Source organism: Phoenix dactylifera, chromosome 3 (assembly GCF_051530095.1).
Source record: "Phoenix dactylifera cultivar Ajwa chromosome 3, Ajwa_hap1_PhDact_Kaust_v1.1, whole genome shotgun sequence".
Classification (NCBI taxonomy): domain Eukaryota; kingdom Viridiplantae; phylum Streptophyta; class Magnoliopsida; order Arecales; family Arecaceae; genus Phoenix; species Phoenix dactylifera.
In genome coordinates this window covers 39,844,502-39,871,090 of record NC_143192.1, presented here as the reverse complement: position 1 = coordinate 39,871,090, position 26,589 = coordinate 39,844,502, and the positions used below count along the sequence as shown (strand labels likewise).

At 37.0% G+C, this 26,589-nt stretch overlaps 1 protein-coding gene across 2 annotated transcripts in view; it reads left to right on the top strand.

Moving 5' to 3' along the window:
• LOC103722186 (protein MICRORCHIDIA 2-like) overlaps nucleotides 1–26,589 on the top strand; it is a 40,893-nt gene that overhangs the window by 11,349 nt on the left and 2,955 nt on the right. The window contains exons 7-18 of one of the 2 annotated variants that reach the window (XR_015976333.1): nucleotides 2,525–2,603; nucleotides 2,695–2,823; nucleotides 7,338–7,436; nucleotides 10,396–10,497; nucleotides 10,585–10,734; nucleotides 12,134–12,226; nucleotides 17,053–17,104; nucleotides 17,187–17,298; nucleotides 21,163–21,407; nucleotides 23,402–23,472; nucleotides 24,156–24,259; nucleotides 25,550–25,635. Coding sequence is in view for 1 of the 2 variants with exons in the window: in XM_008812654.5 (XP_008810876.3) it covers nucleotides 2,525–2,603; nucleotides 2,695–2,823; nucleotides 7,338–7,436; nucleotides 10,396–10,497; nucleotides 10,585–10,734; nucleotides 12,134–12,226; nucleotides 17,053–17,104; nucleotides 17,187–17,298; nucleotides 21,163–21,407; nucleotides 23,402–23,472; nucleotides 25,550–25,635 (1,218 nt within the window). In the remaining variant the exon portion in view is untranslated. The remainder of the gene's footprint in view (nucleotides 1–2,524; nucleotides 2,604–2,694; nucleotides 2,824–7,337; nucleotides 7,437–10,395; nucleotides 10,498–10,584; nucleotides 10,735–12,133; nucleotides 12,227–17,052; nucleotides 17,105–17,186; nucleotides 17,299–21,162; nucleotides 21,408–23,401; nucleotides 23,473–24,155; nucleotides 24,260–25,549; nucleotides 25,636–26,589) is intronic. The other variant, XM_008812654.5, reaches the window with a different exon arrangement.

Sequence of the window (26,589 nt, the reverse complement as noted above, 5' to 3'; positions counted from 1 at the left end):
ACATCTTTTGGCTTCCAGTATTTTGAGAAGCATGGTAGTGTAAGAAATTTGTATTGTTGTGTCTTATATTAGGTATAATAGGATATCTTCCTCAGTTTATGAGTTGAGGAAATAGTTATGAATTTTTGAAGACTTATTCCCTAAATAAGAAAAAGGGAATCGTAGTTTTTTTGTGTTCTTTTTTTATTATTATACACGTCTTCCGGTCCTTTTACATATTGTGGTTATGTCAAACTGCTACAAGGATTGCCAAACCGGGCCGTACCGCCCGAATGGGGCCAAACCGAGCCAACTTTGTTTCTGATCGGGTCGGTTCGTACATGAAAAAGGGTTTCGGTCTTGTAGGTTCGCACCAAGTCCGGTTAATTTTGCCACAGTGCGCGCTGTGGCCATTTTGGCGACAGTGCGGGCGCTGTGGCAATTATTGATGCCGCTATTTTGCTGCTTATGCAGTTTGGAGCATCTCACGGGTCGGATTTTGCTGCTGGCATATTCAGATGGGCCCCTCCACAGCCATATTATCAGACAGAGGACACCTCTCGGAGCCAGAGCTTCAGCGAGATATTCGAGAGTGCTTATAATCCGACGTGCGTTCGTCATGGGTTGAGCATACAAGACTATAATGCTGCTTGGTTAGAAGGGTGGGTTAATCTGCCTCCTTATTATGCCGATGATCCGGATATCTACGAGAGGCATAGCTAGCTACTTGACCCGATTTTAGATATACGAGAGTGCTTTAAAAGTATGTAATTGATTGTATCTTGATTTGAAGATATTTTATATTGTTCATTTTATAATTTGTATCATTTTAAAGCAAGAAGATACATCATCTACCTTTAATCGGGATCATAGAAACATCAAAAAACATTAAAAAAATCAAAAAAAAATAAAAAAAACAAATTAGACTTAAATTCATAAAAAAAGTTCGAAAAAGAGAAAATTCCCAAAAAAATAAAAAATACGACGTGTGGATGCATGAACCGGGCCAAGGATTGCCAAACCAAGCCAACCAGGTCGGTACCAGTTTGGTTCGGTCCGAACCGGTACCGAACCGGACCGGGCGCCGACCGGTACAGCACCCGGTACCGGTTCAGCAATCTTTGAACTGCTATCATTGATAAATTGATTGAGTTAAACTAAATTTATGGAAAACTGGTGCCACTTTATGGATCCAAATGCCCCATATTTTCCATCTTCACTGCCTCAATGTAGGGGATAAAAGAGGAAACGAGGGCTCCTGTCAAATTGGCTGGCATAGGCTTTCTTGCATGCTTCCTTTAGATCTACCAATGGAGAAGAAAAACTGAGGTCAATGAAGCCTGCTCTCAGATTTGTCCATCATTACTTTTGCTAGCATCCTTCCCCTCAGGTCCACCACTGATGGAGTAGCGTTAGAAGAAGAAAGGTAGGGTATCTAGCCACAACCAGTGACAAGCCTTCAATGCACGGTATGCTGTACCGGTCGGTACCGGTCGACACCGGACGTACCGTACCCGTACCGATGGGTACCGGTATCGGTACGCCAATGTCGGTATGCCTGGCGTACCATATACCGTACCGCACCGACACTCGGTACGCCTATACTAGTGCGGCACCGGTACGGGGTTTGGTACCGGTACGGCGAACCTTGCTTCAATATGTACTGTTCTAACGTTCTCTTTGAAATTGGTGGCTTCAATGGTGAGGAAGGGCCTCCCCAACAGGTCTGGCTGGTGGTAAACCTGGGTCAGGGGGATATGGGATGAGAGTAGAAAGTGGTGGTAAGGTTGGTTAGGTTATAGTCCATCAAGTTTTATCACTTGTCCCCTCCATCTTTGATTAAATATGTCTCAAGGATTTCGATCTGGATGGACTTGATGGTTGAACTTTCCAGGTTAGCATTTTAAAAGCAGTTCAAGTTGTTTTATTAGAAACAGGTTTTCACCCAAACAGATCCACTATGACTAGCGGGTTGAGCGATTCAATTGGGCAAGTTAACCAGGTTTTCAAAAACTGTGTAAAATAGGACTGGGACATTAATGTCGTTTTCGGTTCCTTTGGTCATAAGTCTGGTTTAGGGCTGTGATTTGTTCAATTAAATTAGCTGACTGGACTTCGTCTACATCTTTCAATGTCTATGAAAAGAGGAGTCTGTACAAAGTAAGGTCATTTCTAAAAATTGGAAGAAGTTTTGATTCTTGTTCCTCTATTTTCTTTACTTTTTGCCAATGTTCTTTGTGGTGGAGTTGATCTACTACCTCTTGGATGTAGTTATATTCCTTCTAGATCACCAAGATGTCGAGGAAATCAGCTCTGGATTCTCTTTGATAGATACAGTTGAATATATTGCTGCATCAATTTTTATTTGATTTACTAAAGTCTGTATCATTAATGGTTGTAGTTTCTATTATTTTACTTTACATTCTGTTGTTAGTTGACTGCATTCTGTTATCCTGTTATGCTTGGGGGAACTTCTAATCTTGTTGATGTAAATTTTATCTTTGTCATTATCATATTTCTGACTCCCTTTTTTGGTTCTTTCTAGCCATGTTACAATGAGTATTGGTCTGCTGTCATATACATTTTTAAGAAGAACAATGAAGGATGACATAATTGTCCCAATGGTAACATGTTTAACATGATTCCATTCACCCATGTTTTATTCTACACGTATCTTGCCCCAAATATCAAACCTATTTTGGTCTGTTATTGCAGCTTGATTTTCAAATTATTAAAGACCAAATAGTACCGGTTATATACAGTTCACTAGATGATTGGGAAAATAGCTTGAAAATAATTCTTGATTGGTCTCCCTTTTCTTCAAAGGAGGAACTTCTGCTACAGGTTTTATATTCCTTTTTCCTATTTTAGCTTTACTTCCGTTGAATTGTATTAATTATATGCATCAGTATAAAGTTGTTATGTCATGCTTGTTTTCTTTGTTCCTATCGGATTTATTTCTTGCATATTTTATTTCTTTATTTCTTCCATCTTATCATGCCTTTTTTCTAAATATCTGTTTGTCCAATTGGTTGATGATGTTGCTGCCTTTGGTTTGTCTCATTAATTTTGATATCAATGTATCTAAACACTATAATAATCTAAAGATGGACATGTCCGAGTTTTTTTTTAGAAGATTCTGTAATAGGCTTTATTTGGAAGTAACTAACAGAGTTACCTTCTTATCATATATTATGTATATTTTATATTTATGATCCCATCAGAGTTATTCTTGCATATTCTTAGCAGGGGAATCAATCAAATCCTTTATGGGAGATTATCCAATATCACCCAGTAAAAAAGGCCATTTTATTAGTTAAAGTTTTAGCTCACTTTAGAATACTATTTTCCTCACTTAACCAATCTTCAAAGGTTTTCTTGAAATAGTCCTAAAGGTCTAATCGACTCCGCCTAATCTCCTTAAATTGTATTTTTTCTTAAATTTAACTCAAAATTTAAACTTAACTATTGTTTTACAATGATATTATTTTTATTAAGGTAATATATATTTGTATAAAATTGCTGGTATACACCCTTTATGTCATATCATCTTATAAAATAACTATGATATCTTGGGAAAAATAAGTAACATAATGGAAAAGACATGCACTTTGTAATGGAACAAATGGAATAAATTCTGTTTAGTATATATATGTATCCTTATTCCACCTTCCCTCCATGCATTGGTAATTCCTACGCCATCAAGCATAATGCTTACGTAGATATCAACATCATGTTTGAGGTACTTATTGTCAATTTTGAAGGAATTGAGTTATTTTGCTTATTTATCTTCATAGACTTTGTAGACATTCTCTATATACAACCTGAGCTCATGGTTTAATCGTTAATGGAAGTTGCAGTCTTGCAGATGTATTGGTATGCGACCAAACTTGATTATTCTGGTAGGTTTTATTGTTCATGACCTTTTGAAATAAAATTAGCTTGGTGCTAGATTCTGAACTTGTTGCACTTAGGTTGTGCTCGAGGAAAGTACAACAAACTAGAAAGTAGAAATTGTAGGGAGCATAGACTTGGTCATGATTCAAACTCTCTGTTTTAAGTTATGTAATGTGGTAAAATGGGGTTGCCATATGCCAACCAAGAGGGAGCTTACGAGATGGTAAAAGAATGATGAAAATAAGAGTATGAGATGATGTCTAGTAATTACCTTAAAGTTACTGATTAGATGCTAGATCAATTTATTAAAAAGTGAATGGGTTGTGGAATAATATTAGTAATTTGATGGATGCAGGCATGAAGTTGGTTATGTTTTTAGACAATGGGTCAATGTTGCATGGTGATGGAAACGAGAGTTGGAATAAGGTACATATCCAAGTATGTGACTTGGCAAGAGCAAAAATGGGTGTATTGCACACGGATAAAATTACCTTACGTGAATTACACGGTTATTTAATAGTTCAATTTTTTGTACGACGAACACATCTTATATATAATTAAGAAGAGCTTCTTTGACTTAATCACAAACCTATCAGTAAATGTGTAACTTGTATTTTCACAATTATGTTCCTTTTTGATTATATATTATCCTAGAATACATTCAGAGATGGCCCTATATAGGAATACCTTGCGCACGAGGGCTATAAAGCCAACCCCATATAGTTTGAATAAGTTTGGTCAAGGTTTTAAATATTGGCAAGACGGAAAGGTGTTCCCATGTCCTGAGTGTTGGGACGAGATGAGTTGGAAAATAGATCGGGATGGGATGGGACATCCATCATCTTGATTGTTGGTACTCGGTTCATCCCGTTCCATGGAAAAACTGATGGCCATGTCCCATGGCATTTAAAACCTTGGTTGGATGGTTATGATTATGGCTTTAGTGATTGCAAGGAAGGATTTGAAAGTTGAGGTATGGATCTGTGTTTGTCATTGACCGGTATATTAGTATCTTGAAATAGGGTACTATGGGGGGGCAATATGGTAATATCTTGATAAAAGGTGGGTATGAAGGCAACACGCTATAGTATAAATTGAGCAATGAAAAATGTATCAAGAATATTTGGTTGATGCACCTTGATATAACAAGATATTGGTCGGCACACCTCCTATATGGTGTAATATAGGCACTAGTGGAGCCAAGAGGGGCAACCCCTCCTCCCTACTCCCAAGCCCTGCCCTTCTGTGCCTCAGAATTTTGCTCTGGACACTATGGTTCTGATATTGAGACTTAAAACCTTGACTACATAAAAATACTACTTCCACACTTCGAAACTATGTCAAATTAGCATATATCTAATTTATAACAAAATTTTGCTAGTTGGTTGCCAACAATTTTGTGACTATACACACATTGACTGGTTAGTTGATACAATTGCCCCATGAAGAGTAAAATCTTAGCTCGACTACTGAATATATGGCAATTTCGGCACAATTTGCTAAAGCCATGGCATACCGTAGTCCCATTTATTGATTTCTGGCATGTATTATTTGTATCAGCTGGTGTGCAGTTTTTCAATTGTTAGTCGAGAGTATGCAGAAGATGGAATGCTAGTACTTTGGTGATGGTTCATAGACCTCAAAAGTACCCATAAATATTAATCATGAACTTTGAGATTGTTTAATTGCTATATCTAATTGGAACTTAGGACATTTTAGCATCAAGATTCAAGAATGATAACATGATGAGGTGCATGTTTTCTTCTAATTGCTCTGAGAAAATAAGTGTTTGTGTTTTATGCATACAATACCATGGATACAATCTATAGTCATCACACTTCCTCATTGAAACCTCAAGGGAAAATAGGATATATACATTCCATAAGCATTGCAAAGCCTCCCTCCTTAACCATGTTCCGTAAGCAACAAAAATTCACCTCTAATTATTGGGGACTTTGTGTGAGAGCCTTGATGTAGTTGCCATTAAAAGAATCTGATTCTAGACCAATTTAAAATATCTGTAATACAAGAATTTGATATATACTGTGTCTTAACATGTAGGCTACCAGATAATATGTCTACGCAGATTTTACGGGACAAATGCAACAGTTCAAATGACATTGAAATGACTTAAACATGGATGACACTTGTTAAACAACTTATCGGTCATTGATCACTATATTTCCAATAATAAAAGAGGTTAGCACGCTAGATCAGGATGTCCCAAATAGAATGGCATACTATGTGATTGCTGCTTAGAGCTGAGAGTTAAGGAAACGTAAGGCTAGTGGTATGCCTCATGCTGAAGCATGTAGGCTTGGGGCATGAAAGACAAGGGTGCTCATGTGATTGGCTTATCAATCCGAGTGTCAGAAATTGGGAAAAAAAGTGTGTAAGGTATAGCGCACTAGTCATACCCACACAGATATTGGGAAATTTAAAGAGGAGACAACTTTATAGTTTTGGTGTGTGCCAGAAAAGTTCTAACAGGCTTGTTTAAGTTGGCGAAAGAGGAGCGTCAGTATATTGTTAAGGGTTCTATAAAGAGGAGAAAGCTTGAAAATTCAAATCCTGGTTGTATATAGAGGTCTAAATAGGCAAAAATTTTCCAATTGTGACTAATAGCTAAATCAATGTGACAATTATATCGGGCATAGGTACTCTATTTTGTGTTGTTAATTGGATTGCTTTTTCTTGCTACCAGTTTAAGAACACTGATCAAAGCCTTAATCTTGTCACTAATATGGCATCTACTGTAAGTCTTTAGCTTTGCATCAAATGTTCATTGTCTTGTGAGGGGCTGTATCATTTCTCATTGTAGCTGCATTCTCTCTATATGCTTGCATTAAAGGAATCAATGCTTGGATCATAACTGCTTTTGGCTATTCACTCCATTGTTCATCCAAGTTTCTAACAAATAACTATTCTCTATGTGTGCTCTTTCCTATGTATGTTTAGCACTTGCTCCTTTTTCTTTTATTGCAATTTTTTTCATGTTTTTTGTCTGTATATTCTATATTCTAAAACTTGTCCGAGGACATAATGAATTCAGCTGTTTTTGTACATTTAAGCTTTCATACTAGTACTGCTCGGCCTAGCTTAAAACATTTGTGATTATAATTAATGTTTTCAATGAATAATCTGAATTTCTTTCTTATGTCTTCCCATCTGTTTAGGAGTTATTTCTTACTTGTTCCATATTAATTCCTGTCCTTGAAATCGAACTAAGGTATAATGCTGAAATTCTTAATATGTGTTGTCTTATTCTCATTGTTATGCTTTGTCCTTGTGTATCTTAGTCTTGTACTCTTATTTACATGATTTCTTTTTTTAATAAATACGAGACGAGTTAGTCAATCATTTATGTTTTTTCCGTCATTGTATAAAATTCTAATATAAATAAAATACTTTTCTTTAATTGTATATCATAAATTTATTTATTTATTTTTTGGATAAATCAGTTTGAGGATCTTGGGTCTCATGGAACCAAAGTTTTGATATATAATCTATGGATGAATGATGACGGCCTTTTGGAGCTGGACTTTGATGATAATGATGAGGTATTTATTATTTATTGTTTTATTTAGTGATCCATCTAATATTACATGGTACTTCAAACATTTTTTCTTAATCAGATATTTCTATTCATTGATCACGAAAACCTATGTATGCATTGTAGTGATTTACTCCTTTTTTTCCCTTTGGAAAAAGCTCCATCAACTTTATATGCTATATGTAGAGGTAGAATATCATCATCATCATCAGCATCACGATCACCATCTCCACCACCACCATCACTATTGTGTCATCATCTGCACACCATCATCAGCACCAACACGACGACCACCACCATCATCATCACACCGTCATCACCATCACCACCACTACCATCACCACCATCAAATATTGGCATTGGCTTGGCACCATAGAAATGCAGAATTTGTCTATGCAATTCCTTCTGTTTTTTGTGCAATTGCTTTGGATTGATTTGATTTAGTACTATTTGTTCATTTTTTCCTTGGAATCATTCACAATTCCATTTTATTGACTCTCACTCTTTTCTTTGAATGAAAACATCACATTCACATGGGCTGCAAATTGAGATATTAGTGTTTTGTATTTTTTTTTTTTTGTCATATTTTGTTTCTTTTAAAGCAGCTACTTATACTTTTGCCCTGTGAAAGCACGCCAAGGAAAAAGTAATTACTGTATTAAGAGTTGTCCATAATACATGCGAGCCATTTCCCTCACTGTGGATTGTGAAGAGAAAAATCATGCACATCCTTTGAACAATTGGGCAAAGCAACAGAAAAAAGTGCAGATTCAGGTGTGAGATAGGGGATCTTGCAATATAATGAGAACATAGGGATGCCTTAGAAGAACTCAGGAAAGAATAGAACTATTGTATTGAATAAATCATATTTGCTGTCAGTTTTATGTCAATAACATGATAAGATTTGGCAAACTAGTTTTGAATGGGGTAGAAAATACTGTAGAAATTTTGATTGTATAAATTTAATTCAAAATGGAGTTTTCTTTTGGTGGAAATTCAAAATGGAGTTTAGATTAGGTGTGGTTATAGAAGATTCTTGGTTGTGGGATTTAAACAAGGGTTGCCTGCTTGATTAAATTAGCTAGAATGTCATACTATTCACAACTACCCTTGCTTACACTTGTTACATAGACTTTTGCCCAAGAAGATAGTGATAAATGACTATGACTAGCAATAAATATTTCATAAATGACTATGTCTAGCAATAAATATTCAACCTTTGGATCTAGTTCTTCAGGAGTTCAAGTAATTTTCTTTGTCAGAATTCGTAAAAGTTGAAGCATGATACAGATCAGATCAGCCTATGCTACTTTAAGATGCTGAATTGGACATCCTATTCATGTGACCTTATGCTTTTTAGGTTTAACTACTGTATGTTATGCCTGTGCGAATCAAGCTAGCATGGTATGCATATAAGTAGGGTACCATGTTGTGCTAACAGTTGGCAGTATACACAGACTGAGATGGCAAAAGACATAAGATTGCTGGAGGATATATTACTGACTCTCTGGGATGTGCATATATTCTTGTAATAATTGCACCTAGGCTATGCTTAATCACTTCCTATTGGGAACCGAACATGTTTTGAACAAATTAACATATTTTTTTTGACCAATCCATATCAACAATCATTCTACGTTTCTACCCAAGGTCCGCAATCTCGGGTACTCTATCGGTACCTTATCGGTTCGGTATGATACGATACGGTACACTTCTGTGCTGAAATAGCTCTCCAACCATTTTTATTTTAATTTTCATCTTGGTACGCCTCAGTACGGATCGGTACGCACCTTGGTACGTTTTGGTACAGGTCGGTACATCTTGGTACGGGCAGTATATCTCGGTACACCTTAGTATGGAGTAGTATGCCTCGGTATGGATGGTACGGGGCTTGTACCGACTTGAAGGTGTGTTTTGTACCGGTTTTCTGCCAATGTAGTATGATACACGCTGTATAAGGCAGTACGAGGCGGTACAACAGACCATATTTCTAACCATTTCCCAAGATGAGTGATCATTGCTCATAACCAGTCCCAAGGGTCGTGAACTGCATATTTTTAGAAGTCTAACATACAAATGATCATGAATTTGCATGATATAATAACATTCTAATGGACTAGCAGTTGTAAAGGGAAAATAATTCAATAAAAGATTGTGAAAATTTGGGAGAGAAAAATAAGAATATAAACTGAGCCAAATGATTTGGTAATGCTCAAATTGATGGTTTGGAAGTACAAGATGCTGATCCATTTGGATATACTATGTGCTTTTTTTTTCTGATAATTGGATATAATATTTAATAAGTCCTTCAGTAATCTATTTTGCAAAAGAATAATTATTTCATTTTGTTGCTTTCTGTATTGAGGAAATTATAAGTCTAAACATACAGCTGAAACAGATTCCTCCTGGAGTGTTTACCATTTCCCTAGTTATGTTTTTGCTAAGTTAGATAAATTTTTTTTGCAGTACGTGATGGATCAGTGATAATTTCACATTTTAGTTGTCTATGTAGGGTATCTTCATAATGTAGGATGTGTATGGATTCTTGATGTCAAACATGTCTTCATATAAACTAGTTTTTCTGTTTTCTATGTTGAGGAAATTATAAATATAAACAAACAGCTTAAGCATACTACTTCTGGATTGCTTACCATTTCCCTAGTTATGTTTCTGGCTTTCTGCTATGTTAGATAAAGATAAGATTTTTTTGCAGTAGGTGATGGACCCATGGTCATTTCACATTTTAGCTATCTAAATCGTGCATCTTCATAATGTAGGATGTGTATAGATTTTCAAATTGTGTCTTGATATATACCAGTTGTACCGACAAAAGAAAATTCAAAAGATTAACTGCCATGCATAATTTATATGCTTATGCATATTGAAAGTATATTGGCACTAATGTTATAGGAGGCAGTGTAGCATATAATGCCCCATATTTCTCTGTTTTCCATTATTAATTGCAGGATATATTACTGAGAGATCAAGCCACCAGTGGAGGCTTTTCAAATTTTCATAAAGAAATAGTGCAATCGCATATTTCTTATACCCTCAGATATTCTTTGCGGGTGGGTTTGATTTCTTTTTCCATGTTATCTGGCATGTCTTCCCATATATGTGGCTATATATTATTTGTGTTAGTTGCATTTTTGCAGGCATATGCTTCCATTCTCTATCTCAGAAAATTCTCAAACTTCCAAATTGTATTGAGAGGAAAACCTGTGGAGCAATTAAACATTGCAGATGAGTTGAAATTTAAGAAAACAGTGACTTACAAACCTCAAGTTGCAGTGTATTCACCAGATGTAAGTATAAGAAAGTTATGATTTATTTCTTGTTATTTCCATCTATATTCTACTTTTATTTTCATTGTTACAAAGTATTTCATTTCCAAATTTGTCTTGGAGCTTCAACATTTGGATTAAAGTAGAACTATCTTGGAAATATGGCTTTCACAGACGTTAGCATGGCATTTGCATATTTCATTCTAGGGTTGACAGTTGTGTCTCATGCCTTTTAAGTTAGGAGCTGGTGAAATTAGATATTTTATGCAGAATATTAGCCCATACTTGCATTGAAAGATACACCATGTTGCTACAAGATAGACAAAATGCATACCAAAATAACATGAGCACATGACTTCTTAAGATTATTATAGAGTGGGAAAATACTTATGATATTGTGTCAAGCTGCTCCTTAGTTGCCAGAATCTTCAACTGCATCCGCTTTGGAATCTTCATGGAATCATAAACTCACACCTGATTCCTAAGCGCTTTCGCACTAGAAGTGTTCTAAAACAGCAGGTTCCTCGCACTTGCACACCTGCATTTGCTCCCGCACCTGCACCTGATTCTAAGAGTCAGTCCCAAATGGAGATGATGTCTATGACCGTCCTTGGGATTTGCTATATTGACATAGAATCGGAATGTCGAGGGCAATATGTATTCCTCTTTATTTGTATCATTTGTCTGTTAATTGGATTTCTGTGCCTACTTCATTTCCTTATCCATATGTAGAGTCACAGGGCAATTATAGAATGTATTATTTCTCTGATTTGGGTCGTTATATTTTATATGATGGTGTTTACATTTAGAAGTCTCCGAACTGCGAGTAGTGCATCGCATTAAGTTCTTATTGACAGGGAATTTGTTTTAAACTTCTCTCAGGATTTTACAACGCTTGAAAGAGGGAAATTGCTTATTAGTACATTACATCCATTTAACACAAAAGAATTTGTTTTAAAAAGTACCAATTACAAATCCTATGTAGGCTTGTTGTGGTTTTATTGTGTGTCTATGGGTGTGCAAATGGCACAGCATTAGTAATATGATTTGCATCAATCAAGGATAAAAGTGATTAGGAAGTGGGTGTGTGGAATGAAGATTTTGAGGTCGTCTGTGCATGGAGAAGGTCTTTTTTTTTTCAAGAGTCTTTAATAACATTAGACGAGTTGGTAACAACGATTATGGTGAACGATTCATGAAATTGTGTAGAAAACTTCATCATTTATGTTTGTTCTTAAGCCATGCCTTTCTTTTGCATGTCTTTTTACATATGAAAGTTCCAGCTTCTCCCACCCTACCCCTCTGTCTCTCATCTCTACCTTGTCAACCTCTTTTGCTTGACTTATATTATCATAGATACATGTGTATTATCTTTATATTATTTTTGAATGCTAAGACATTAATATTGTTGGCAACGTAGGTGGTGGTGCGAACTACCATTGGCTTTGCGAAGGAGGCACCAGTTCTAGGCATTTTTGGCTTAAATGTCTATCATAAAAACCGTCTTATCATGGTATAGTTGTATAACATGTTGCTAGGAATTTTATGTATTATTCATGTTCTTTTTTTGCTTTTGTTGTTTTCTTGTATTTTCAATTAAATATAAATGTTTTGTATGCACATTTAATTTATTGGAAGTCCTTTAGAATTTTGGAGATCTAACTTGCTAGTTCTTGTTGAAACGAAGTCATGGTTTCATACAATATATTATCAGGGTTTAGGGTAAATATATATTAACAAGACTCCCATAATTTGAATATTTTACAATTCTAGTACACATGGGTACCTTGCACAAACTTTATATGACAATCCATTTATAGACATGAAAGGTAGCTCTAAATAGGAATTCTTGCTGAATAAGGTGCCATAAAGTCGACCAAAAATAGCCAAAAGAATGCTGGATATGGTCTGCTGTACCGGTCCGGCCCGGCCGGTACCAGATCAGTGTGGAATACGGGACCGGTATGGACTGGTACGTACCGGTCCGGGCTGCCACTGGTACGCCGACTGGTACCGGTATGGCGGACCTTGATGCTGGGTGGTTATGGGTATGGTTAAAATCCGGTTATAAATAATGTTAATTGTTAACCATACAATGTTAACTAGACAGGCACATGGCAGGACATGGGTGTCAAGTGTCCAAGTCCTTGAAGTATCGAGCACGACAATCTTAAGAAGCTCGCAAACAGGGATATGGCCATATATGTGTGTGTACATGCACACTTGCATATTTTGCCATGTATACTCTAAAATAGTAAATGCACTTGAAAATGTGAAAAGTTGGTTTTTGAATAAATAGAAGGGCGAATTTGATATTTTGCCCTCAAAATATCTTCTCCATTCAGCTTTATTGTTCGACCGGAAACAACAAAAATGGGGACGAGTGTGTGTGAGAGAGAGAGAGAGAGAGAGAGAGAGAGATTGAAGAAGGTAGGAGGAAGACTTGAAGAGGGTGGTGGAACCAAGAGAAAGGTATGCGAAGCTCAACTGGTTGCTCTATTTGCTCTTTATTTTCTTTTACGTTTCTTTCTCTTCATTGGCAAGAGTCTAAGATGTGCAACACATGAGTAGAGAATGCATATTTTTCTTTCCGTTTCTTTTCCTTTCTTATTGTTTTTTCGCCCTCTAAGGCAAGACATAAGTGAGGATTCATTTCCCTATTTTCCTTTTTTTGACTTTCCTTGATTGGCACGAGTTAAACTGTCGCTCCCCCAACTCCAGATTCACGATACGAGAGTGTGAATACCCGCCGCACACTCACTGGGGTTGAGCCTATAAGGTAATCCACCTATTAGTGAATCAATTTAACTTGGAATCACATAATTCAACTGCAGGTAGTGGTAATATCAAAACAACTAGGCTATTAAACTGGAATATCACACAATCATATCCACTACCCTAAGTTATAAACAGAGATCTGTTTTCAATTTTACAGCTCAAACTTTTAGTATTGAAGTATTTATACATAATTCTAAGCCACATTTTAATATACATCACTTGTCAAAATCAAGCCTACTAATTAGTAGCAAGATGGCCTTGTGTCTAATTACACTTCCCCAAAATGCCAATGCCTTCCCAATTTCTCGGTCTCTGGGTCAAAAACATAAGTGAAGATTATGAGCTTCATGGCCCAGCAAGTAACAAATCTACTTATAGAATTGCATCAAGAAAAATTAAAATTTGATCAAGTAAAATTAACATGATTCGGTTCAATTAAAACATATAAATCATAGTACATTTGGACATGTAACTTCATGATAATTTATTTCAATAATATTCTCATATTAAAGTGATACAATTTCATCCTTCATTTTTTGATGTACACATAATGAATCGATACTTGGAATCAGAATAAGATAGATTGTTGAAGTCTAATGATTATATCAGGCTTACAGTCATATACTTGTACACATACCTGTACACATAACCTGAATATCCAGTTCATTTTACTCTACAGCGTGAGCTACGACCAAATTATATCACCACGATTTTACTCGTGGACCTGCATTTTTAACCTTACGGCTCAGGCATCACGACGATTTTACTCGTGGACCCGCATTTTTACGCATAATCATGTCCGGTCTCATCTCATAGTCGGGTTGTGAGTTAGGTGATACGTATACATACATATATAAGCCAAGTTTTCTTTTCTTTTACCATGCCACTTCAAATTTTTACACTTAAACATGCAACAACTTAGTTTTACATGCTTGATCTATAATAATGATTCAATCATATAGTTGATTTGCAGATGTGCAAATGATAAATCAATTTCCACATAATTACAAAATTTCAGATGCAATTTATTCTGGAATCATGATATCAATTTGCATAGGTAATCTTAATCTGTTATTATAAAGTGTGGGTGTTACTTATCCCACAGATGTCAACTAGATCACTTTGGTAGGACTTCTCTGGACCTAATTATCCCCAAATCATACATATATCAAATTAGAGCTACACAAATATTTCAAAATCATTCTAAAATTGACCAAATTCCAAAAAAAATTTCTTCTAAAATTTCCAAACATCCCAAAATTCCAGTTTCTGCACTAATTATTATCGAAACAAGGAAATGAACCACTAACCTTGCGTTGCCACTAACCTTGCGTCGTTTTCTGTTGCAGAACAGGAGGTGATAGGTGATACAACAAAAGCCTAGCTCAGGGAGAAAAAGAGAGAAGGAGAAAGAAGATGAGATGAAGAGCATGAGAGAGAACGTTGGGGGTGAGAGAGAGAACATTGGGGTTGAGAGAGAAAACATTGAGAGAGCGAGCTTTGGGGGTGTGAAAGAGAGCATTGAGAGAGAGCGAGAGAGAGCACGCGTGAGAAGAGAGGAGAGCGGCATCAGGAAGAGAAGGTCATCATTGTCATCGAATCAGATGGGAGAGCTTGGCATCATCGTCGAAAGATGAGAGGATCAGTAGAGAGAAAGGCTTGGAGGGTTAGGATTTAGAATTGATGGAAAGGAGGGAGACAATTTATAAGAGGTTGGTCAGTTTAGCATGGTGAACTAGGCCAATGTTACTTGAAATCGGGTGGAATTGGTCAGTCTGGCCCAGTTCTCCTATACCATTTCAAAATACCGGAACCATCTTGAACCAGGTGATTTGGGAAGGTTAGGCTTATGTTGGCTAGAAGTGCATGTCATATAGACGATGGAACCACCATGAAATCATCTTTGGATGACCGAGAAAAGGGTAGTTATAGTATTATATAGATATGGCTAGAAAAGTGGTTGTCATGATAGGTTTGATTAGAGGCCAATTGCATTCTATAGCACTTATGCAGCTGATGAACGAAAGTTGATTAAGTGCAATACCGGTGTAAGACATGCCTATACTTGCAATAACAGTGAGGCATTTATTCTGCCTATTGAGTTAATTGTGCAAGTTGACTCTCAACAAGGTAGACCATTGGGAAAGTCAGTTCATGGGTAAAAGATGCCAATAGCCAGTTGACTAGTTGAAACTTGAAAACAATCTTAGAAATCACAATAGAGGTGTTAGCACTTAGCAGATGGATAGGGCAATGAAATTGGTTTATGCAGGGTGGTCGTGGTTGATCTCCAATTTGACTATATATTATGACAGCTAAGAAATATCAGCATATGATACCTTGAGGAAGATGAGTGAATGATAGCACTATTGCTGTTGAGAAGTATGCGTGAGCATGTGTGATGTGTTTAGCTAAAAATATGTCATCTGGTGTGGACATGGAGAGGATTGGTGGTGCACTCGTGGAAGAAAGAATGTTAGTTTTAATCAATAAGGATGACAGATAACATTTTTGCAAGGGAGTGAAATATGCATGTTGCTAAGAAAATTCAATGATTCTGCAATGAATGATTAAAATGAGAAACGCATATAGTCTAATAACTGATCCTTTGAGTGGAAGAATACTGATATATGATTGACATATGCCTTAGTAGCAAGTATATTCTATCAAGGGTGCTGCATCTGCTGCAAGTTCTCTTGGAAACTTGCTCCCTATTCTAAATATTTATGAGAGATCTGATACTCCGCACCTTCATCTCCCCTACATGCTCCTACTTCAGGCAAGTAAGACCCATTCTGCATTTAAGACTGAATCAGAAGCTTGACAAATGATTGAACGATAAACTATATGAGTTGTAAAGCCATAGTGTGTAATGGTCCACTGGAAAAGTGACCACTAGTCATGACTTGTGATGTGAAACAATAAATCACAAGTTTATCAATGTGATGAACCAGAAAGTCAAAACCAACCAATAGCTAGTTGTGATGGCCAAATCAAAGAGATTAGCACGAGAGCATGGTGGACACCAAACTCCATATATTATCTATACAGGTCTAGAGAGATAATAGGACATCAATTAGTTTAATTTTTTTTTTTTTACAATGGAACACTTCGAAAAGCTTCTATCAGTTTTACAAATTATAAGCAATTGGTCCAATTGACTGTTCATTACATACATAAATCTATTCATACACAGATCTTTATTATACAGATGTGTCCTGTATCTGATTTATTGGTCTTGCGTTAGATTCTTCTATATTGAAGCACTTGTTGTTGCCACATCCACAACAAATGAGCTTTCCCATTGTTTTGCCTCCATCAGGTTTTTATGTAGCTTAGATACTTTATTAACTAGGTCAACTAAGATCCAAGTGCCATGTGTGACACATAGTAATTCTATGTAATGGCGGACATTATAAGAAAATATGCAATTTTGTCCCTTATACTCTTTCTTAGCTGGTTACTTATGCATGATTTACATTTCAAATCAAGTTAATGAAATCTGAGAGTTTTAGCATATGATAACCAAGTTGTATCTCTTTTCTTTAATAATATCTGCAGCCATTCTGGAAGGTGGTTCAGGAAGGTTCTAGTCGAGGAAGAAGTGTTGTTGGTATGCATTTAATAAAAGTATTTCCTTTTCAAGGATTTTATATGATCTATTTAAAATCTGTCGCATGTTGATCAACATGCAGGAGTTCTTGAGGCAAATTTTATCGAGCCTGCTCATGACAAACAAGACTTTGAAAGGACACCATTATTTATTAGATTGGAAACAAAGCTTAGGCAAATAGTCCTTGATTACTGGTAATATTTTTCGAATATGTTAATATTATTTGGGGCACATGTTCTTGTATATTTGATAGCCATTTTTTTACACATCAAAGATGATACAAGGAAGAAAGAGTTTTATGTGCCATGGTTTAAATTCTTTAGTTTTAATTCTTTCATTTCTGTTATCTGCTGTATGTTTACCTTGTTGAAGCCCTTTTGATGCATGTTCTTTTGGGTGCACATGGTTTTGGGTCAACGTAAGAACCAAACTGAATCGACATTGCTGGGTGATTTGGGTCGGTTTGGTTTGCGTTCTAAAAGAGGATTGGGCTGGTTCCGCTTCCAAGATTTCAAAACCTGATTAGATCAGTTCGTATCTGGATTAGGTGGTCGGTAACCCAATCCCGTCCAAACTGATCCAAACATGTATTATATGTATCATATATAGAAAATATATGCTAATATATATTGTATACAACTACAGTATTATGTTTAACTCAACATTTGCTCATGCTTGTACTAAACATTTGAATGATGGTCAATCACTCTTTTTTCTCCTTTGCTAAATAACTTTGTAGGTTCTCTCATCTTTTTGGTATTTGTAAGACAAGTTTGCAGTTATCTTGATGGATATGGAATTTATTTGCTTTTTTTTTTTCCTTTTTTTTTAAAGGATAACCTGAGAATCAACCCAAAGAAACCTGATTTTGATCGGATTCGGTTGGGTTGGTTCCAACTTCCAACATTCATTAGTTTGGTTCTGGTTCCAAAGATCGAGAATGGATATTGGGTCGGTTTCTTAGTTTAGCCTCTAATTCAAACCAATTGATGCTGGGAGAAGGGTGAAGAGTAATTTGATTGCTGGGATTAGACTTCAAAGATTACCACACAAATTGAAGCAAACTGGATTAAAGAACCTATCATTTGGTGAAGGGGGTCAAGGTACGCGGTACCGACTGTACCGATGTACCGGTGGGCATCGGTATCGGTACGGTACCGAACCAAACCGAGCCGAACTAGTACTGTACCGATGGGGCTAAAAGCCAAAAAAATTTGGAGTTGGTACGGACTGGTCGGTTCGGTTCGGTACCGGATCGGTACGCGTCGGTACGCATCGGTATCGGATCGGTACAGGCCGGTATGCATTGGTATCGGTCGGTACGATTCGGTACCGAAATATGTAGCTGTACCGTACCGGTAGGATCCGGTACCGATATGTACCGGCCGGTACCGATCCGTACTGACCAGTACGGCAGACCAGGTTTTCTCTAAAAAATTTTATTAATATGTGAAAAGGCCACCTTCATACAATATATTACAGCATATATAGGATTTGATCCTTAACCCTAATCCATGCATTAAATTCAGTACGAAATTATACTCGAAATAGGACTTAATAATAAGAAAACGTGCTAGAATTATTCAATTACAAATGTAGAAACATGTCTTCACCTATGAATCCATTGGCTCCTGCCAAGCTTGGCATGGTCAAGCTGGTCATATTGCCTACTAGCTGCACCTTGAGTTGTATAACCAACCCTACCCATATGCACCACTATATGTTCAAATTTTTTTTGAACATTCTTTTTATATCCTAAGTTCACTTGCTAGGTTTTGCTACAATACTATTTTAGGGATAATTTAAATGTATTAACTCATAAAATTGCTTTATTATAAGCAAGGTCTGACGAACTAGTACCGGTTCTTCGGCGGCACGAGTTAGTACGGGCCGTGGCGGGCCTGTACCGACTGAGGGCACGATACCATGCGAGAGAGAAAAAGAGAGAGAGAGAGAAGGGGGAGAGAGGGAGGGAGGCCGGCGGAGGCTGCTGCCTACGCCGGCGTCCCTCCCTCCCCCGCTCGTTCTCTCTTTCCTTCTTCTCCTCCAGCCGTGGCCTCGCTTGCCGCAGCCTCCGTCAGCCCTCCGCTGACGTCCCGACCTCTCCTTTTCCCTCCCTTCCCTGCTCGCTCTCTCTTTCATTCTCTTTCTCCGGCTCTGGCAACGGGTCTCGTTTCTATTGCTGGAACCGTACCGGTGAGCCACCGGTATAACTCAGAATGGCCGGAACCACCCAGTTCGGGACGGTTCCGCTGATCTTGATTATAAGTGTTCGGGAGTAGTTCTCAAATAAATAATTTTACAGATTACTAGTGGCAGTCAATGGATGGAAATATATACCTTGATTATAAGTGTTCGGGAGTAGTTCTCAAATAGATAATTTTACAGATTAGTGGTGGCAGTTAATGGATGGAAATATATACTTGATTCTATTCTATACATGGTGCTGAGCTTGAGAATGGCCATCCTACAGTAATGAAATATCATCTATGCAGAGCAAGATGGTAACAATGGAATGCTCAATTTTCCAATGTGTGATCATGCTTTAAGGAAGATGATGATAAGCATTTATATCTTATTTTGCTTTTGAATCGCAAAAAGTACCATGTTGTGGACACAATGATGACCGAACCTGCTTATGTGAAGTGAGTTTAAGCAAGACAAGGTAGTCAGAATAATTAAACGGAAATAAATGCCTCTTATCCTTAGGCGTTTGAACAGTGTTATGTGTTCAATTGACTCATGATATTTACCATGGTCTGCCATACCGATCGGTACGGGTTGGTACCGGCCGGTACATACCGGTACCGGATCCTACCGGTACGGTACAGCTACATATTTCAGTATCGAACCGTACCGACCGATACCGATACGTACCGGCCTGTACCGACTGGTACCGATGCGTACCGGCCCGTACCGATCCGGTACCGGCCCGTAGCGATCCGGTACCGGACCAAAACGACCAGTCCGTACCGGCTCCAAATTTTTTTTGGCTTTTAGCCCCATCGGTACAGTACCGGTTCGGCTAGGTTTGGTTCGGTACCGTACCGGTACCGATGCCCACCGGTACGTCGATACAGTCGGTACCGCGTACCTTGATATTTACATAGCTATGCCAATGCTTATATGTTTTGAAACTTTCTCCACAGAGATGTGGTGAAAGTTTCTAGGAATGAGATTGGTGGAACTGTTGTCTGTCTGTTTGTGTGCCCGTGTGGATGCACATGTTCACACACATATATGGCATGCATGCATGTAAATATGCTTGCATAGTTGCATGCATGTGCACATATTTGTGTAGTATGTATTATGTACATAATTGACTGTACATAAGAACTACCTGTATCCATGAACAGATAATGTGAATCTATTTATTCATGCCCCAATATAAATTGAATTTTCTAATTATTATCTGTAATCATTTCCAAATCCTGATGGGGTATATCATATGTACATGTATTTGGTTAAAGTTGGATCCTGGATGTTGATTTTGATTAATTATGTGTCTCTCTTTGCTACCCCAGTTTTATCTACTCACTGGTTTGACAAGAATTAAGGGATGTATTAGTAATTGGTCAGGTTGACATGGTTATGCTATGCAGGGGAAATATTCATATCCCGTTGCTTTTCTTTAGTTTTCCACCTTTAGTGTCTAGCATAATAGGGAAGTAAGATGTAAGTTGCAAGTTGATGTGGTAAATTCTGCACTCAAAACTCACTTATATGTAGAAAATAGCAGTTAATTTGTATATTTTTATATTATACACGCGCACACACACACATAGTCGTCGTGACAAGCACCACGACCATTAACATTACACCTCTGTTTTATAGGTTTTCTTTTGAAGTATCATACCTGACTATCTCATCTCAATAACTTTAGAAATGGGATACTGAATGTTCCTTTTATTTTTACCATCCCTTGCAATTAGTATGCTTGAATTTATGATAACACATGTCTAAAGTTGTCTAACAATGGTTACGCTTTATGATTTCTGATTACAACATGTCTAATTGATCTATAGTTTTATATATCTTGATGTTCTTGGTTTATGCAGGAAAAATAATTGTCATCTGATTGGGTATCAGTCTCCAAATACTGACATACGTGCTAAACAGAAAGGATCTGACAAACATTCTCAGGAGGCTGCACAAAATATGCAGCAGAAAACAACTGCTGGTAAACATGCAATAGGGCTCTCAGCCAATGTGCAGCAGGGGTTACAAGCCAAGGAGCCAGTTATTGGACTCCCAGCTGATTTTCAGGACCAGCTAGCTGACCCTATAATTGGACTAGCTGCTGGTAATGGCATCATGTCATCTCATCCTTTTTTCAGTTACATACAGTCTATAGACTCTATAAGGTGTTGTTCAGGAGCAGATTGTTACTCTTAACTTAACAATTGAAGTTTTGAACTATAGTTAATGATTACATAATTGCAACACAGAGATATTGAGACAGTCATAACATCTTTCAAAACTTATAAATTAATAATTGGAGTATGGAAATAAGTGCAGGTGAAATAAAGCAAGTGTCAGTTACATGATGTGAATTTACATAGATAAGAATGCCCAAGTGGATATGGTAACAAACTAAGAATAGAGAGTTCTTTATTCAGAAATGAGTATCTTAGATGAAACTTCTTTGTTTCACTAATAGGGGATATGGTTGTTTGTAATGGACTGAGAAAAAAATGGGTATAGATAAGTAACGGACTCCATAGAAATGTCTGGGATATGTATCTTTGAGAGAGACATTTCTGTAGAAATGTCTGTAAAAATGTGTAACCTTGTTTCGCCAACTTCTTTGAATTGCTTGGCAATGTCTGGGATGGTTATTTAGTACGAAGTGAAGTCATTATCTGGATTGTGAGAAAATGATGTAGATTTTTTTTTATGGAATAGTACACTGTACACACTGCTAATTATAGAAGTCTTAACAATGAAAATAATATTTACTAATCCAACCCAAACAACTGTCTTAAGGTATCTCATTTACAGAATATACAAAAACATAAAATGTAAAGGCATCCTTTTGTTTCTATATGTTTTTTGAACCTACCAATTCTTTCTTTCATGAGTTCATCCTGCTTCCACCTCCATCCCTGAAATGCCATCATGTGCTTGCACTTTGTCTACTGGTTCATGAATCTTCTAAGGAATTCACCTCTGCATGATTTTGTGGGCAGTGGTAAAATCATGAAGCTAACGTTTTCACTTACCAGGTGATTTGTGGAGCAGTATGGTTTCTTGAGGCAACTCAATGCTTGCTTGTGATGCATCAACTCTAGTTACTCAGAGTATCAATTTCAATAAGGTTTTATGTCTCTGTCCATGTGGGGCTGGTACTGGAACAGTGGTACTGGTATTGGGTTGACATGGCACTAAGTACATTTTTTTAAATTTTAATAAAAAGATTTTTAATAGTTCTGGCATGGGATGGAACATGTGTTGGCACAGCACAGGTTTCTTGCTGGCTACTGGTTCACACACCGTGTGTCAGCTGCATAAATCCTTGTTTCCAATAATATTAAAGGCTGTGAGTTATCAAGAAAATGGGGATGTATATATAGATTGAAAAGTTAAGTATGGTCTGCCCTGAGATGACCTGGATGGAAACGCTTCGATAAGAAATGAAAGAAGCTGGTTTTGCTGCAGCAATTGCTCTAGATTGGTAAGATAGTAGGATTTGTATGTCCGATCCAAGACAGATCGTGAATGCCTTTTTGATAATAGCAAATAGTATTGAAGCCTTTGAACCATGAGATCATGCATGTTCTGGTGTTTCTCCAACCATTCTTGATTCTTTACTTTTTCACCTGCAAACTGCCAAGTATGAGAATCCTTGAAAATTGTTTTATGCTTTGTAAAGATAGACACCTGTAACTACCTCAGGTTAGCGAAGCTTGTGAAATTAGTACTTCTGATTGAGCAGATTTAGTAGAGAAGTACAATATCCATGTTACTTTCTCTTTATGATAAGAACTAAAATCCAAATAATTGGTCATCATTCACATCTTTTAGACAGAATAAAAGCTGGCTTCTAGTAATATAAATAACTGTTGCAAGCAAAATTTCTCTGAATATCATTGGGTAAAAGCTTATGTAGTTTTAATTGCTTTCTGCCCAAGCTTGAAGAATGACTGACATTCTAAAATTTTCCAATGACAAGGAAAGCTTAACACCAAACTGCCAGCGTCACATTTTATAAATAATGCTCATTGGGTGAAAACAATTTTCCAGACCTAGTATTTGTTTTGGACTGCTAATTTTCTGCTTGTAATTGTTTATATTTAGGTTCTTCTGCACTTCCTTCTGTTCAAGCTCATGCTCAGCATTCTATTGTGGAGCCATCTGGTTTGATTGAGGTGAATACCTTCTTTGAGTTTCCTCTTATGTCTGGTAAATAGATTTTGCATCTTAAGAAGTTATTCTGCAATTAGTGTTCATTTATGCATTTAGGTATTGTTTTTGTTAACTTCATTCTCTGTTGTTATAATAAGTTGTTTATGTTTATGTTTTCCTGTTTTCCCTCACTTCTAAATATTACAAATTTATGCGAAGTTTGTATCCTTTTTGTTGCTGAAGTTACTATTATTTTATTGTTGTAATTTGTTTTTTGGGTTATGTTTACTATTCTTTATGCAATTGTATTTTTTGGACTTGTCTTCATCATGATATGTTACTCTGATATCCTCACATCCCACCTTTATCTCATGAAATTCTTTATTGAAAAAATGCTTTCTGTTTGTGTTCTACACTAGTCCATAGTCTTTGTACAAGTTTTTCTTTGCTTTTCTTGGCACTTTATTGCATATGAATGTGTACTCATATTCTAGTAATGGAATAACAGTGTTAATATGGAAATCCCTGCAAACCACATAATCAAGATAGCTTTAAGCTGTATGCATTTCCTTGAGTTTGTATGTGGAATATAGACTATAAGTTCTGTACATTCCTTGTATGTGTTGACTTATTCTGGAGAGTGAGTTCTTTGTAAAACCATGTATATGCTCACTCCACTACTGAAGCCATGTGGTTGTATTACTAGGTTTCAGTAACCTGTGGAGGATTCTTACGGTTAAATTATTCATTCTCTTGTTTGGCTAGTGGATTTGGGTTCTTCCTCAACTGCTAATACACCATAACTTACAGGTTAGTGAATAAAATCATTCAAAACCATATGAGTTTAGTCTGGCATGGTGTAATGAGTTTTTGTCCTCCCATTTTTTTGTTGGTTGTTAAATTCTGGCCAAGATTTCCCCAGTCGCACCATTGAATAGAGTTAGAAATTAATTTCACTCATTGTTTGTCAAGGTTAAACAATGGTAGGAGTCAAGGCTGGGCTGATTTTTTCTCTCCACCCCCCCCCCCTCCTCTCTCCCTCCTCACCCATCCATTCCTGTCAACCCAGTGTGATGGGTTTTACTCTTAACTTCCTTCGGCCAATCTATATACATCTGCAGCAGTTTCGGGCTATTAGATAGAGATTCTATCATGAAAGATGACTAAAACAGTAATAATAATAATGGTAGAATGACATTGTACTCAGGTGGCCGAGGGGCTGCCTAGCGTCTTTATGCTATATCGATGGGGACCCAAAGGTGAGAGTAGCCTGTAAGTTAAGAGTAGCGATAGCGATAGCGATAATGATAATGATATATAAAGGAGTTGCGACAAGAACAGCCACTGCTGACAGCAACTGCAGCCCCCCTCCACCTGTTGCTACAATGTCATTGCTGGGAACCATCCACACACCATAGCCACTGTCACTTCACTTTCTTGCTGCCGCTGCCCCACAACCCCACCCCCTTCCTTTCTTTTCATGTCCCCACTTTTATTCTTCCTCAGCCAAAACCTACGGCATAGGATTTTGGTTGGCTTCTTTTTAGAGTTTAGTAACTGCTAAACCACCAAACCTAATATAAACTGATCATATTTAAAACAGGTCTTCATTGTTTGCCTTATCCCAAGCATCCACCTAATGACGAGGCCACCTGTTTAGACTGCCTAGGAGACAAGGTGCTAGGGGGCTGCCTCACATAAAGTGAGAGTTATTGAGGCTGTGTTTTAAAACAATGAAATGACTTAAACAATAATAAAGTGACCTATCTCCCATGTTCTTATGCTTGCAGTTTCACATAGCTTCTTAATATTGTTCAAAGTACATATTTTTATCCAGGTAGGAAAATTCCTTTTCGCTGCATCTGTTTTTATATATCTATTTTTTAAAAGCTACCATTCTGTCAATAAACTAGGATAAGATATGTGTTTTGGTACATCTTTGTAAGTTATTGGTAGAGAAGTTTGTGCTTGAATCGTATGCTTTATAATGTATGTGACCATCTGATACCAAGTGCTATGAAATCTTTCCCTTTTGATAAGTTCAGCAATGCATTTTACTATTATTCATTTTGCTTCCCTATGTGTACTATTGACTTTCAGGATTGTGAAGAGATCCAATCAATGGATATTCTGGATTCGACTTTGATTGAGAAGCTTAGTGAAGAGAACTTAAAGTTGTTCATGAGGTAGTTACTACACTTATGTTATTATAATTACCTTTCCTTTTAATATTTAATGTATGGGGTATTTCACTATGATTGTGAGCTGTTAAGTGTTATCTTTGATGGAGTTTGATAGGAATAAGTTCTATAGAAGTTGATAGAGGAGATTAAGATGCAAACATGTAACCAAATTGAAGTAGATGTATAATCTCGATCAAGATTTTAAATACTGGTATTCAACGCCATACCATTTTTTCATTTGAATAATATGATATCAGTACGATACTGATATTGATAGCATGTATTGAAACTAATAGCATAAAAAATAATCAAAAAACCATCGGTACCGATTGCTACGGTCAGTATGGTACAATCAGATGATGAGTAGCCGATACATATTATATATAGATGGTTTTGAATACTGACACAGTGACACCAGTAATGGTGTTGATTCGCATTCGAATGGTAAGATATCAATGGTACCATCCTAATCCAATGGTTTTTGAATCTGTGATCTCAATCGTTTAACAACTGAGTTGAGGCATTTTATACTGGTAGCAATTTCAATACTTGTGTATGCTATATTTACTGGAAATCATGGTTTCAGAAAACGACCAGTACTATATCGTCCTGACACAAAACCAGTACTTGTATAGTTTCCATGACATTGGAACCCAATGTACTGTGGTGCATACCGACAATTTTTCTTTTTTGAAGTTGTTAGTTTCGATATGTACAGTAGATATCGATACTATATTGGCATCGTACCCTTCTGATAGAAAAATAGTATGGGATTTGGTCTTGTTACTATGGTTCGTCGTACCGTTCGTACTGTACTAGTATCAAACTCGGACTTAGTATGGTGGGCGTACCGAGTCTTGGTATGCCGAACCAACCCCCATGTTGGGCATATTGAGACTATACTAGCATGGTACCAGTGTGCGATCTAGTACCGAGATGACGAATCTTGGGTCCCGA